Source organism: Myripristis murdjan, chromosome 17, assembly GCF_902150065.1.
Source record: "Myripristis murdjan chromosome 17, fMyrMur1.1, whole genome shotgun sequence".
NCBI lineage: Eukaryota > Metazoa > Chordata > Actinopteri > Holocentriformes > Holocentridae > Myripristis > Myripristis murdjan.
In genome coordinates, this window is record NC_043996.1 from 11,876,667 (window position 1) to 11,893,153 (window position 16,487).

At 41.2% G+C, this 16,487-nt stretch overlaps 1 protein-coding gene across 3 annotated transcripts in view; it reads right to left on the bottom strand.

Annotated features, from left to right (window-relative positions):
• LOC115375059 (abl interactor 1-like) overlaps nucleotides 1-16,487 on the bottom strand; it is a 32,432-nt gene that overhangs the window by 6,245 nt on the left and 9,700 nt on the right. For 2 of the 3 annotated variants that reach the window (XM_030074330.1, XM_030074329.1), the window contains exons 3-7: nucleotides 9,264-9,440; nucleotides 4,157-4,260; nucleotides 3,200-3,340; nucleotides 2,209-2,309; nucleotides 1,150-1,380 (exon numbers count right to left, since the gene is read on the bottom strand). In XM_030074330.1, the coding sequence (XP_029930190.1) occupies nucleotides 1,150-1,380; nucleotides 2,209-2,309; nucleotides 3,200-3,340; nucleotides 4,157-4,260; nucleotides 9,264-9,440 (754 nt within the window). Of the gene's footprint in view, nucleotides 1-1,149; nucleotides 1,381-2,208; nucleotides 2,310-3,199; nucleotides 3,341-4,156; nucleotides 4,261-5,013; nucleotides 5,029-9,263; nucleotides 9,441-16,487 lie in introns of all 3 variants that reach the window. The other variant, XM_030074328.1, reaches the window with a different exon arrangement.

Below are 16,487 nucleotides of genomic sequence, written 5' to 3' on the forward strand. Positions count from 1 at the left end.
TTGCAATCCCCCCGAGATCACATGAAATCCCATTTTGTGGCTCTGGCTGAATGCAAAAATAAAGCTCTACATCACTGTGTCCCTGTTCCCAGACAAGACAACCTCCTCCTTCTGTGTTCTGCACAGAGGAAGATGGCTGTCCCTCGAGAGGAGGTATTAGAGGAGAATGGCTCGGAGTGATGGATGCCAAAGTAAATTTCCATTGCTCAGACAGCTAATATGCATATGTCCTGGGTTTCCCCTTGTCTAGCGGCTCTGTCTATGTGTGTTGTTCTCCCCCGAAAGTCCTCCTGCCTACGTCTTTCCACTGAAAAAAGGAGCCACCTACGACTGACCAAAGTGACATTGTCATAACTCAATTAGAGGATGTAATGACTTGTATTATACAGCAAAGTTTGGGTGGGAAGCTTTCGACAACCCTGACTTCCTCAATCATGGTTCATCATTTTACTGATGAAGTGCTAGCCCAAGCACACATTTAAGATGGGACAGTATTCAGCAGGACAAAAAGATATTTAAGTATTGTGGAGAACAATACCTAGACATCTATTGTCAACAATTAAATACAACAAAAGTAATGTATCAGCGCTGCTTCTGACAAGCAAGTAGGTGGCTGGTTGATTTGGAAAGCAGGGCACCACCATACTGCTGTATTTTAAGACTTCTACAAGTGGATTGACTACTTAAAGGCCAAATTTAATGGTATTGAAGAAACTCTGACGCTAAAATAAATTAATACAATTTAAGAACTGTTTAGCCCCTGCAGACAGGCTTGGATATTTTTGTGTGTAATTTTTTGGTGATAATACTTATTTTATGGTCACTAAATCACAAAAAAAATATATATATATATATATATTTCTAGATGTAGTATGACCAAATTGGCATGTGGCATGACTGAAAAAAACAAAACAAAACAAAAAACAATGAATAAATGGACATTGCTCTCTAAACGTTCTCTTACTTGAGATTAAAAAAAGAAGCCACATGTAAGCTTGACAGCACAAACCTCATTTTGCATCATGACCAAACACAGCCTTGCCTCTGTATACAAACCAACAATTAATTCCTTGAACAACATGCATATAGGCTTCACAAAACAAACAAACAAACAAAAAAAAAAACAATAAAGCTGTAAACCTGAGTTACCTGAGTTTTGTGGGTAGGCGGGGCCTCCGTTGAGGTGGGGTTGCTGGGACACGGAGAACTGGGAGTTGACGGAGGGCGCGCGGCGGTAGGTGCCGGTAGCCGACACCATGGAGGCCGAGGAGGTGGTGGAGGAGTTGTGACGGGAGATTTGGCGTGAGATGGTGCCGAACTGAGACATGGGGATGGGACCCAAGCCGGGACCCTGGGGCACTGAGGCTGAGGCTGACGATGCTGCATGTGTGGGAGAGGGAGCAGAGGAGGTGTGGGAGAGGGAGCAGAGGAGCAGGGAGGAGAGAGCAACTGACTTATTTATGCTGCTTGGTGTTAATTAACCACAACGTAACACTCGACTCTGTGACAGCAGACAGTCTTTTCCAAAGGATTTTCTCCCACTGAATAAGCAAATGTGTTAGCATTTAGAAAAGTAAATATGCAAAAATACTGTGTTAGTTCAGACTGAAAAGCTGCCTCATATTTACTGCACTTTTACTACAATTTGTACAAAGTGTATGACATCTGATTGGGGGTACATGTATTGTGTTGTTACACTCTTTCATCATGTAATATTAAATGAGGATTTTCTTCACTCAATGTCAACATCATTTTTCTGACGTGCCTGAAAACAATATTTCATGGAGGTGTGAGAGCTTTTGCTCTTTATACTTTATACTCTATACTATGTCTTTCCACAGGTATAAGCACAGGCTTATACAGTGAAACAAGAAACAAGGTCACAGTGAAGCAGAGCATAATTTACTTTGACTTAGATTAATATACATTCTAATAAATTGAATTAACAGATTTCCTTTATTCCTTTATTTCCTTTATTGTAACATGTGTTACTGTGTTCTGATTTAAGGAATTAGCTGTCAATATTTAATTTTCTTCTATTCAACATGTTAACATGTTAGTTTAATTTGTATTTGTTTATATTTGAATGAGAGAGGAAGAGTGGAAGCACTCAATGTGGAGAAGAAGTTCCAGGGAGGAGCCATACCAGATGAATGTTACCATAGAAATACCATTTGCTCCATGTTCTGGATGCCTGCTGGGACTCACCTTGCCCCATACTGGGAGGGGAGGGGGTGGGGACTGCAAGAGGAACTCCCACACCACCACTTCCACTGTTCTCCCTGCCACCACTACCACCACTGCTGCCACTGTACAGACAAACAGACAGACAGACAGACAGACAGAGACACACACAGAGTGAGATAATCATAGATAATCAAACATAATTGCATGACCACACTTGACATCCTATTATTAATTTTTCATATGCCATTCTGTCATGATGATATTCCTGTCAGTCTGTGCTGTAGGGAAGAAGCATGCAAATTTATACAAAGTAACAAACAGAATGAAACACAATGTGAGAGCCAGGACTGTTTGGGATAATAAAAGCAAACTATCAGGGTAGGAGGTCAAAAGACCAGACAGAGTGATGAACCTGGCTGAAAGTCACATATCATTTTAACATCAATAAATTAACACCACATTCATTTTCATAACGTATTTATTGCGTTACAACACAAAAGAGGAAGAGGGCTGCTGTTCATCCAGCACAAACAAGGCAAACAGCAACATCCTCCTTACTCTAGACAACAACCGCGTTTGTGGGAAATGTGGTTGTAATTTAAAAAAACACAAACGCTGCCAATACCACTGGCACCACAGAGGCTGCCAATTATCCTTACCATGGTTTGTTTATGGTAATTATACCCAAGTATCACATAAAATCTGACAACAATATGTTGATGTGTAAAATACTACATGCAACACCTTTAATAAGCTGTGTGTGCATTTGTATTGATCCCTATGTGTGTCTGTGTATGTGTCAGTGCATGAATGGCTTCCCCTTTGCATCTGGCAGGAATGCTTATCATAACTGGAATGTGTCTCGATATGATTTTATTTTTAACATGATTACATTTATAGCTGGTATTTAAATGCATTACACCGGGACTTTTATGCATTATGGGTCCGTCTGAGAATCCAAACCTAGGATGCGTATTAATGCTGTGTGTGAAAAGAGGGAGTCTGTTTGTACCTGTGTGTCCTGGGCCTCTGGTTGAGCGAGGCTGTGCGTGCAGGGCTGTGCTGGCTGCCTAGTCGAGCCGGGCTGGTCATGTAGTCATTAGGCACCACCGGAGGCTTAACAGGCTCCAGGGTTTTATAGGGAGTGTTACGTCTGTACAGAGAGAGAGAGACAGAGAGAGAGAGAGGGAGACAGAGACAGAGAGAGTGCAAAAGAGGTGAGCAGGAGGATAGTGAGAACAGCAGGTGGGAGAGTATTTGTCAACACGATGCGCACTCAGTCACCTCATTTAAACTTAAACACAAGAAGTAAAGTCTTAAACTCATTTTTATCACAAAAAAGGTTCTCTGTAGTACTAAAGAATGGTTCTACAGGTTTGTCCCACAGCAGAACCCTTTCTGGTTCAGTGCAGAAGTTGTTTTCATTGGCGTCCTCAGCAAAATGAGGATAGGTTAATTTCACTACAATTTAATTCACTGGAAATTGTTAGGATACAAAAACATGCCTGAGTGATAATTCTAACATGTTTTTAATCTCAGCACTTTGAATCCATTTTTCAATGTTCAAGTAAGACTAAACCATTTGATACTTAAACTATTATTATTATTATTATTTTTATATTAGGATCCTGAGAGAAAAAAATTACTTCAAATGGGGCTCGGCAGCTTGATGAAAGTCAACCTGGGGGTCCTGAACATGAAAAGTTTGAAAACCTCTGCTATACAGAACTAGACAAGAGTGTTTGTACCCCTGAGGAAAGTGACATCAGCAGTATTGGCTGAACTGCCTTGAGAACACTTGCTTTCTTCAGTGTGTACAAGAACATGCAAACACACACAAAACTGGTCAGCTGAGAAAGCCAACACTGGTCCCCACGACAACAGAGGCCTAGCAGGACAAGTATTTCAGAAGCAGTGTGGCTTTTCCAAAATATGTGTGTGAAATCAGTTTAAAAAACTCAGTCCTCACCCCAGGGTTCCGCGACCAGCCATGGGTGGGCTGGGGGGCTTCTGTGTTGGGGGGTTGGTCCTGGACAGCGTCCCACCTCGCCCTGCTGCGTTGTTCCCATGTTGCTGGAAGACAAAAAAAAGTTTAAAAATCACTGTGGCACAGATCTGATTAGCTAAGGCCAGTAAGGCTGAGGAGTTTTTCAACCTGAGAAAATTTAATTTGTACATTTGTAGTTTCATTAGAGAATCACATCGCATGGCTTTCCACTCAATCAAAGGACAAATAAGTTTTGGGGAAAACAATGGCAAAGTCTTTGGTATGGATAGACAGATATATAGACGAGGAGAGAGAGGGAGAAAAGAGGAGAGAGAGACAGACAAAGGAGAACAGCAAAGGAGATGATTGGCTGCCATGAATGAAGAAACTGTGCATATTGCATGTGCTATGGGATGATGACACTTGTCGACAGGAGTACGGATGAATGCACAGAGAAGTGTGTTAGGGTAATTATAGAAAAATCATTGATATATTCATTTTTCATTTTCCCACATTTACTATAACATATACATTAAGTTCAGCCTTTATTCATGTGAGAATGTCATCTTAGGTATAGGCTAATGACTGACAATCACTGTGCTGGTAACTATAAATAACATGAGAGGCAAACACCATGTTTCTGATGCACTGAAATAAATCACTTCTCACATAAAATTAAATTTGTTTCCTGAAAAGTAATTCAATATCAGTACAATTTATCGCTGTGCTATAGGTTTTGCACATGGACGGCAATTTTAATGGGAGTAAAATGGTAACACAGATTGCTTGGTGTTCTATCAGAGCATGATGGAAAGACGAGGAGGACAACCATCTCTTACCTTGGCCTTAAGCCACTGAGTGCAAGCAGGCAAAAAGAGAAGAGAGGAGAGAAGATAGGCTCATTGGTTAATGGTATAAAAATAAGCAAAAGTGATTCTGCAATGCAGTGATAGCATTTACGCTGCAAGTACTTTCCATTAGTGCTGTAGGAGGTAACTGCGGCTTTGTGTAAAATGCTGTCTAGTAGAGGTGAATGGGCATCTTGTAATTTAAAACTTTCAACGATTTCATTGCTGGACGATTCACCGCACTATCTGACAGCTAACAAGAAAATAGAATTTGACAAACAACCTTTCAGATTTCCAGTTTAAATCTGAACAATGGCTACAATGTCATTGTACTTGTACCCATTAGTGAGAGACCTGACATAATCTTAAACAACAAGATATGTCAGTGCACTTAGGAATAAACCATCTGAGGCATTAGGTGAAGATAAAAGAACGTCATGCAAAGACAACTGGAGAAAGGAGAAAGAGACATCAGGAAGAACAGTAAGGGGATAATACTGACAGTGAAGTGAAAACAAAATTCAGTTTAATCTCTGCTTCTATTCCATTCCCTCCACATCCTTGATGGTTGCATTGGCCTTGTTGCCAAAAGATGTGTGTATGTGTGTTTGAGTTCACTGCTGGAGAACAAACAGTTACTTCACACTGAGAGAAGCTGAACTACAACACCACTGCCTCCAAGACAAGTACAGTTTTGCTCATTAGGAAGTACTTAGAAATTCAGTTCAAAGTTCTTTGCAAAAGCTGATCATACCAAAAATTTGTGACTATGTTATATGTTTTATTTATTATATATTTTAACTTATTGGTTTTTAGGTTATTATTATCTATCTATTATTATTCACTGGTCCTGGGAGACACTTTTTGTTCTTCCATGTTTTCAACATGTTTGAATGACATTAAAGTATATCTGTATCTGAATCTGAAATTTACTTGATTTAAAATAGTGTGAGTAATGCTTACTATTACTCTCACACTTTGATGGCTGCTTAGTCATAGATGCAAATTAAACAATGCTGTAATAATGCATAAAAAGTAATAACATCTATTAAGTAATAATATGTCTATTTACTTCAAAATTGCAACTTCAAAAGATTTGAGGATGTAATATATATATATATATATATATATATATGTACTGACTAATGTAACAAGTGCAGTTATTGTACCAGTTTCTAATATTATTATTACACCATGAATTGGAAATGTCACAGTTTTATGAATAGCGCTAGTGTAATGTAATAATGTGATGTTATTACATTATCTCATTGAGAGAGACAGTTTATTACATTTTGTCAAGTTATTGCATAATCTGGAAGTTATGACACCATGACGTGCATTTTTTTTTTTTTTTTTTTTGGCATTTCTGTTTAACTTGTTACAAACCTCTTCCTGTGGGTTCACCACAGGAAGAGGTGTGATGTTCACCACTTCTACATTTGATACGCACATATGTACGAGTCTATTGTGTGTAGGACAGTGTCTAGACTTGTAATGCAGGCAGTAATCAGAATCAGTCAGTTAACCCTACAACAACATTTGACCCATAAAACATCTTGACTTGTCTCTCGGATAGTTTGTAAACTTCAAAGTCCATGTAAAAAGCATGGAATCTATGGGGTCAGAATATTTTGTGTTTTTTCTTTTTGTGTGGGTGTGTGTGAGTGTGTGTGTTTGGGCAAGCTAGAACAGCAGAGGAGGGGCAGAGCATGTCCTCATTCTCCAGGCAGCCTTCAGTGGGGCAGAGGGCGGAGCTGGCTGGAGTTGACCGAGGTGTGTAGTGCAAGGCATTATGGTTATTTGAGCATTTACGATTCTGCAACAAAACAACCCATAAGTATGACCAAAATCTTACAAACTAAGATTTTTTCCTCACTTTTTAAAATTGCTAATGTAAGGGTGTGAGGTGAGGTTACCATGCACTTTGACTGGTAAGCACACTACAAATAACGTGTAATGTCTGAGGTGTAGAGATACCACGCTGAAATCTGAAGCGGTGCACAGGCGAGAAATGCACGGCGTGGTCATAAATAACCAGAGCAAGGTACACAGACACAGGGATGGGGAGGTGGTGGCTGTAACGTGGATGGCTATAACTCGGTCACCCTGGCAACTGACAGCAATGCCAATAAAGAGCATTATGGCAGAGGGGTGAGCACAGTCAAGCGTACAAGTGTGAATGGATCTTGCAGCGTGCGAGTCTGTCTGTCCGTGGGTGAGCTCTCCTGGTTAGGGAGCGATCACGCCTTGATGACCTCAGGCGAGTCCCTGGGGAATCCGCCCCAGCCTGGGAGAAATAGACTGTAAGGATGGCTGCTAATAGGATGTTTACACACACTTTGCACACACACACACACACACACACACACACACACGCACACACACACACACACACAAAATCAAATACAAGCATGAAAAACATGCCTACACTCATACAGTTGCGCACTATTCAGTGTTCTCCTTTCCTGTATTGTGGCTGTTGCAGTGGTGGGTTTGAGTTGATATGAATTCTCCTGAATTATTCACACACATGTATGTGTCTGTGTGTGCATGTGAGTTTGTGTGTGTGTGTGTGTGTGTGTGTGTGTGTGTGACTGTGTTCTCAGGGCAAAAGATGGAATCTGATATGCCTTTCTCCCTGCAGGAGCCAGGCAAATGCACATCCACAAACACACAGGCAACCACACACACACACGCACACACACAAATACATACTAACGCACACATGCACACACATACACACACACATTCTGCAACGAGCCAGACAGAGAAATCACAGAGAATTCAAAATGGACGGCTCAAATCTCTGCAGTGGCCGGGGAGTTTTTAGTCATTTATTTCTTCATTTCTTCCCTCATTCTTTTCTTTGTCCTTCCTTCATTTGTTCTTTCATGCCTCCAGTGCCCCCATTGGCATAAAAAGATAATTAAATTAAAGATGCTATCCAAATGTTTGGAGTCATTTCACGGATGTATGAGTCATGTATTTTCAAAATGAGTGCTGACAGTGTGCTGCCGTTTCCCTTACGCAGGTATATCTGAGAGGCCCAAAAAAATAAAAAAATAAAAAATAAAAAGCTGGCAAACATTTTCTCAAATCTATGCTCGTCATTTCTGCAGAGATCCATTTGATTGCAGCATTTGTTCACGATGCTTCATTTGCATAGCGGGCCATGCCAAATCTCTGTCTGTCTGTGCCGGTTCTCAGAGGGGGAAACGATAGCTTTTGCATTTGAATCAAGCGGACGTTTGAAAATCAACAAACAGCCACTATCTTGACAGGGACAGACACAGAAACGGGGATGAAGAGACCGACTCAAAACCTGTCACACTGTGGAAAGCTATGACACAAACAATTAATGCACACAGTTGTGTGTACAAACTCACACACACACACACACACACACACACACACACACACACACACACACACACACACACACACACACACACACAGAGAAGCCTGTAAGAAAGAAGGGAAGAAAGATAGGGGGAGAGGAAAGAGCGGATAGATCCTGGGGAGAGAGAATACAAAATGAAAGAATGAGACGGAAAACAGCTGAAAGAATATTTTCCCATAACTCAAGAGGGGGATGTGATGGTGTGAGCAGCATTTGGCCAAGATGTCTCAGTCTTCCTTACACTCATTCAGGCACACACACACACACACACGCGCGCGCACATGCACACACAAAATATCCTACTTGTGAGTCTGTCCAGCTCTAGTGCAAGACCAACACCCCTGGCAAGCAAAGCTTTCTCAGCAGCAATCTGCTGCTAACTTTGCATGTATGGTGTGTGTGTGTGTGTGTGTGTGTGTGCATGCGCTCTTTTTCTTCAGTTTTGTACTCAATTAGCTAAAAGGCCAGCATATCGATCGCCGAGAAGCCTGAGTGGTAATTATGCAAGCAGACAGTTTGTTCACATGAAAGTGCCAGGTGTGAAGTGGACTCTTAAGTGCATGTTTTCCTGTCAGCCAAAATTGATTTAAGCTGTGATTCAAGGCGATTTGTCAAAATAATGAGTTCAGTAATTAGCTGAAACAGTGTGGTGGTGGTGCAGCTGGAAAGCGTTGTCAATACTTGAGGCTCAAAAGCTAACAGACTAACAGGGCTATAATCTGAGTGAATACATACACTGAGATTAGTTTACCCACAACAAACCAAATGAAACAGCACAACATAAAGAAACTTCTGGGGGGTTATACTTTGAAAAAATAATCCCCTCCTTGGTGGTTCTTACTTTGACGCCGTGCCCCACGTCGTCCAGCAGCGTGTAGTCAATGGGCTTGCGGATGTAGCGCACTGGCCGCTCCATGTTGCCAGGGGCGATGATCTTGTGGGTGCGTGATGTGTTCTTATTGGTGGTCAAGATGCCAATCTCTCGCCTCGCCACCTTCTCCTTGTGGATGTCCACCGTCTGCAGGAAGACAGAGAGAGAGAGAGAAAGAGAGAGAGAGAGAGGAAGGACTGTTAAAAGACATTTTGCAAACTGGCTTTCTGCAAATAACCAACACTGCAGGTGATATGACATTTGAATGATCTTTCTGTAGAATCGACTATGCCGGATATGCCTGTAGTGTATTCAACTGAGTGATTTATATTAACTTAAACTATAAAAACACACTATAAAAACTATATAAACACTGATAAAAAAAACTATAAACTAAACTGGTCTGTTTTTTTACCCTATCACTTTTCGGTACGAGGTTTAGTTTAAAAGGTGAATGCAATTTCATGACTGGATCAACATGTAGGACGTCACCCAGTTTCAACCCTTGTTAAGCTTCCTCTTTTGTCCCTTTCTAAAAATACTGCTCATAGTACCAGCAGAAACCTCCATGGCCTGGGGTTTTGGACTACTTTCTCTTAGACTGTCACTACTTTCCTTCAGACTGTCAGTGTTGGCATGACCAGTTTCATCCCAGCTCTCTTGCAGGTGGATATCATAGAAATATTTGGTACCAATAGCAGATTGTGGCCCTACTTTGACATCTTTTGTCATGCCTTTCTTGTTGCGTGAACACGCTATTAGGCCAGACAGAGAAGCATTTTCAGCTTTATTGTACATGCCTTCTGCTTCTGTACAGCCTTTTGTTATGTGTTGACACTTCAAAATAGGTTTTAAGTGGTAATCCCTGACAGCTTCTCTTTTTTTTTGTATGTTTTTAGGGTTTTTTTTTTTTTTTTTTGCACGGCTGCCAAAGATCAACTGACAATCAAACTGAGTGGCCAGTGCTCTTTCCCTTGAATTTTGTGTGCCTTGGAGGTTTTTCAAGTGTTGTGATCAATGCATGTAAAAGAGTCCATAAACTGGGTAGAACTTTAATGACAAGGAGTAGTGGACATAAATTTATATGAAAAGGTTATTAAAAGCTTTATTACTTCACCCAGTTTATTACTTTAAGTTTTTTTTTTTTTTTTTTTTCCAATATCTACTTTCATAGAAACACATTCTGGCTCTACAGTTGGAAATACCACTCTGCTCTCTTGGCCTAAACCCTGGGGACCATTTGATGAAGCCCTCCTTCCCCTCCACACCAAGACCAAATTAAAATACCAGTGACCTCCATCTCCTCTCCGATTACAGTCATCATCACTCACAGCAGCCATTCACAGCAGGCGCCTCCATGGACGGGCCTTCACTCATGAGAAACTTTATGAATGATAGATGAAACTGGAAGGGGGGGAGAGGGGGAAGGCCGGTCGAAACGAGGTGGATGAATGAGAAACGACAGGCGGGTGCATCTCTCATGAAGTCACAGCTCCTGACTGAGGAGGTGTGTTTGTGCTCATAGTGTGGTGTGGAGTGTATGAGCCTGAATTCAAGTGTATGTCCATCTTTCTACATTACTGCACATCTAATTGTGAGGGGACTAAACCTATACATGTGCGTTTAATCAATAACTTACTCTACAAACTGAAGAATAATGGCAAATGCCTACTGGAAGTCAACAGACTTCCTTAGTCTGAACAGCAGCCAAAAAAAAAAAAAGAAAAAAGAAAAAACTTTACTTGATAAATGACTATATTAATTACACGATTATCAAAATTACAATCGTTTCATCTACTGTTGATCAGCTCGTTGACTGACTCATCGTTTCGGCACTTGCGTGTGTGCAAGAATACAGACATGCGTGATTCTGGGTCTGTGTGCACACCCCACACAGCAATGGGGTCAGGCATCAATCACCTCTCAGCCATCCCATCCAGTCGCCCCCGCCGCCCCACTGCTGCAGCTCTCTCGCTCTGGGCACTGGAGATGAAGAAACCGCCTGGGAGATTGAAACTCTGATGGACAGACAACTTTTTTTTTTTTTTTTTTTTAAATATTTCTCTCAGTGTTGTTGACCTTGGGTTGCTGCTAGAGCTGGGCAATATATTGATATTATATCAATATTGTGATATGACTAAATATCACCTGAGATTTTGGATATTGCAATGATGATCTGGCATAAAGTGTTGTCATTTCCTGGTTTTAAAGTCTGCCTTACAGTAAAGGGATGCACTTTTCTGAACTTAATAGACTGCTCTAGGTGTTTTGTGTGTATTGTGTGATATCACCAATAGTCATCCCTTTAATATCGCCACAATATCTACTGAGGTATTTGGTCAAAAATATTGTGATATTTGGTTTTGTCCATATCACCCAGCCCTCGTCGCTGCTGCCTGCTATGCACTGTCTCTCTGTCTCTGAGTCTGCCATGAATTCTGTGTGCTGTGTGCGAGATATATATAGAGAACATGCTATGCTCTTATTTTTAGGAGAGGAAACTGAAGGGTCACGCCCTGTTTCAACTGAGAACCAACGAAGAAGACCCGCCTATTTCCTGCCAGGGAAAGGCAAGTAAAGCTATAGAGTGCAGCGCAGATTAGAGAAGGAGAGAGAGAAAAGGAGAGACAAAGGGACAGAGAGACAGAGAGAGAAAGAGAGCGAGAGAGTGAGAGAGGGTGAAAGTATGGAGAGCTAAGGCCTGATTCTGGTGTTGTGGTGTTTTTGATCACTACCGTGATCAAAGAGTGGAGAAATGGCAGGAAATGGAGAAGAGAGGAGAGGGGTGACGGGATAGACACTAAAAATATGAGCTTATCTCAATTGTCAGACATACATAGTACAGACGGTGCATTTCCACCGTGAAGGATCTACCGCATTTATGCCGCCACGCATCTATACAGCCAGCAGCGGTCAAATCACTTGAGCATGGGTGTCTTTTTAGCTTATGTAAGTGCATCTGTCTTTACGAAACGTCTAGACATAATAACTGTTATCTAACCTTTGGGGACAGACCTCGTTTTGCCCTTCCCTTTCTCTCTGTCTGTCTCTTTTTCTTGTGTAATCTCTTTACATCTGACGGCTCTCCAACCCCTCTATCAGTGTGGAAACAGATGGTGCAGCTGTAAGGCCAACATGTTAAATGCTTTATCTATAGTTTTAGTCTAATGAATCTCTGCTTGGGCAAATGGGATGCTCTCTACGTTACAGTGGCACAATTTGTACAGTCCACGCCCTGCCAACCAGCTATTTTGCATTCGTAATGCAGCTTTTTTCCCCAAACAAGTCCTCCTGGGGGTGGAGCTTTTCCACAACTACTGCCATAAATGTATCCATAGCATGCTCCTAGGCAAAACACTGACTGCAATCTTGCAGCTCTTGTGTTTTCACATCCGGCAAAATGTCAAGCAAGGCATCTATGAGCCTTCCAACTAAATTTTGAAAGAATAAAAAAAAAAAACACAAGCGACATGTTTTTTTTTTTCCTCTTTTCAATTAATTGCACTACAAGGACAAAGAGATGGGTACTTAGTTTTGTATTTATTTGGTCTGAGATTATTCATGCTAGCTAATATCTTCACTCTATAGTCTACAAACTAAACAAACTGAATACAAACTAAAATAAATAATAACTGTGAAAAAGGCAGCACTGCAAAGCTGGGGATCCTACAGTGGCTAGATCTCTGGATCTGATCAAAACCGAACATGCTCCGTGTGAGTGATGCCCTTCCATTCGGCTTTTAATTATCACTGAAAATTCTTGCTGGTGTTTTATTGGCAGGTAGAGAATGTGATATAGTCGGTATTGAGATTTCAATGGGTGTCAGAATTGTGAGTCAGTGCGTCAGAGCTCACATTGGCTTGGCAGCTACTTGGAAATCAGACAATGCCATGAACAAAACCTACCGTGAGTTACACAGACTCTCACAAGTGTCTGTATCTGTGTCATTATCAAGTGTTTGGATTTAAACCCGAATGTAATTCTAAGTTGATCTCTCGCTGAGGAGGATTTGACCAATTGAAATGGTGCTAAAATCCTTTGATGGAGCTGCAGAGGATGAGGAGGCACAAGTGGGTCACCGTTCAGATGAATGACAAGACACGTTTGGTGAAAGAAAAGAAAGGATGAATCATACAGCTAGATGACTGACAGCAGGACAGAAGGAAAAGGAAAAGATGGGCAGAGTGACTCATGGGAAGGTCCTGTAACGTTTTTTTTTGTTGCTGCAGAATCAAAATGAAGCACTTTCCCTTTTGTTTACCATTACAATGGTTTAAGATGAGACGCTAAAATGGAATACAAAAACACAGTCTGTGAAGACACAACCTATTCAGTGTAACAGATATATACTCAGACGAAAGGAGGGTTTACATAGCTTGCCCTTGATGAAATACACTTCTGTTCTGTATACAGATTGCTTTCCTTGTCTTAATTTGTGTCAGCTTCTTTAATAGTGGGTTCTCTACATCTTGCGGGGATGGGGCTAGGATTCTGGGTACTGTCCTGGCAGTAGTTTTTGGCTGCCTTCTCCCTATCCTCCTATTCAAAGTCTGGCCAATGAAGATAATTTTGCGCAAGCCAAGCCAGAAAAATCCTTGGCACACCCAGAAAGCTAAAAATCTCATTCCCTTGACACATCACTGCTAGGATAATAAACCGAAGCATGGGATGATACCTATAAAGCATAGCCAAATATTAACATAAATAACAAGGTAGCCAATGACCTCATGTCCACTGGGAACCGATGGCAAAAGAATCAAAGAAAAATGGAATTTAAAAAGGCGCTACTTGATTTTTGATCTATCCAAGTATCTGTGAAAGACTTTTCACAAGAGGCCGAAACAGAAACAGAAACAGAATCGGTTACTGTGGTTTAAAATCGCTGTGAGCTCTTAGCACAACTCTCTGTACAGATTTAACAAATTTGAGGTATACTTTGTTAATATCAATGGATCTCACCCTAGCTCGTTTACATGAACCCTAATAATCCACTAACAATCGGAATAATAGCCCAATTAGAATAAAAATGCGTCATGTAACCATCCCAAATCAGAAGAGACTGGCCGGCTCTGGCCTGATTGGAAGGAATTTTCAGTTGGGTTGAAAGGGGTGGTGTAAACTTGTAAATGTAGGCTAATATTATGTAATATGAGGTGATGCGACAAGTTTCTGGGAGGAACAGAAACAGCTTCAGCAAAACATAACTGTTCTGTGGCTGAAACAAGTTTTTCTGTTGTAAAGATTAAATCTTTAAAGGGTTATTGAATGCCTCCATGGTCGAAAGGCTTGAAACCACAATGTGTTCAAACAAATGTCTGAAAAGATGAATGAAGCCGGAATCCAACTATTCATCAGCAAAAAGTTTGAAGGCTGTGTATAACAAGGCTAAAAGTCAAAACGGCAAAAGAAGTTCCGACTCAGCCGGTTTTCATTTTTTCAGTCTAATTGGACGATCGGTGAGCGGCCACTGGTGAACATTGGTGAACATTACTTAGCAGAAAGAAAGTAAACGCACATCTTATCAGGTCACTTTATTTAGCGTCTGAAGTTTAGCTAGTGAGGTATCTGCTCTGACTGCTTTCACAAAGATGTGTTAAGCCAAGGCCCTGACTAATGCATGTTTTCAACAGGATCTCGGTGCAAAGGTGCAACAAAAAGTATTTTCATGCATCTACGTCTGGTTGGCTCAGGACCAGCAACACTTTAAGGGGAGTATTGAGAGTGGATAAATCATTCAAATCACCAGACCCAGTTTGCATTTCTTGATAGTATCAAATCCCACTTGGTATATATTTGGAGAATCACTTATGCTATAAGTGAAATTACAGTAAAATTCAAATTACAGCCTTAAGGTTTTCCTCCCACTTCTCTTGCAAAACACTCTTACTCCCACCTGCAGCAGAAGTCATCCTACTTACTTATTACTTTCTGTAATGGGATGCTGTCATCTTTTCACATCAGTATGTGCTTATGCCGCTCTATAGTACTATTACCTCTACTCCAAATATCACGGGGGAACCGTCCTGACCATCTCAGAGGATCAAAAAGACTCTCTTAATGGCCACTCATTTGACAATGTCCCACTCCGCTCCATCTCTCAGCGTGCGGAGCGAAGCAGGGGCTGAGAATGCTAACCAGGCAAGAGTGCTGGCGTCAGGCTTTCGCTTCATCCCTGACAGGGCTTAATGAAGCACACAGGGAGGGGACGGGGACAATCACTGGCTGACGGGCTGGGTGGCCGAGTGCAGCATGGGAGAGAGAGAGAGAGAGAGAGAGAGAGAGAGAGAGAGAGAGAGAGAGAGAGAGAGAGAGAGAGAGAGATGGGTGGGTGATAGAGAGAGGACTGCTGATGAAGCAAGTGGGACTGAAGAGCGGTTGTGGAGCAGTTGGCAGATCCAGCAGGATCCATGCCCCTGCCATATCTCTCTGTCTTTATAATGTGTGAATGGGATATAGTGCACTTCACAGTTGTGGCAACAATGGGTGTTTATGAAATATTTGATTGGGCCTCAACAAGCAGAATCCACAGGGCAACCCACAAAAATTATCTGATATTCACAAATATGCCACTATGCACAAAACCCCCCACATTTACTCCTGTTTTAGAAAACAGCATCTAAATAAAAATAGATAAAATGATCAAAAAATGCATAGTGGTGCAAAGTAAACTCTAAATAAATGCATTGTCATCTAAAATAAAAAATAAAATACTGTAGGTTTTACAAATGTGTACAATTTGTACATGCTCGGTTAGTTTGCAACTTGAGTGCATATTCTCAGCAATATTTTCGTTGTATTGTTTACCAGTGCAATGACAATAAAGTATCTTATATATTTGGCATCCAGAGGGGTGTTTCCATAGTCATGCATCATTTATGTTTGTAAAACAAGAGACAATTTCTTTATTTTTTCTCCAGGTGTTTATGAAATTTGTCCCTTTAGTCCCAAAGCACAGTGCATGAAGTACACCTGCAAATGCATGACGGCTGAGGAGAGATGAAACTCTGAACTTTCTCCTGTCTGACTGGTGCAAATGCACTGCTTTGGTGGTTGCTCTGTACCTCTTCGTCAGTCTCTCCAGATGACACACTTTCAGAGGAATTTGTATGTTCTAACAGGATTTCTGCGACTTTCTCAAGCTGAGGAATTAAAGATTATATCCACAAAGAAGGTCATTAAGCACATATCCACAA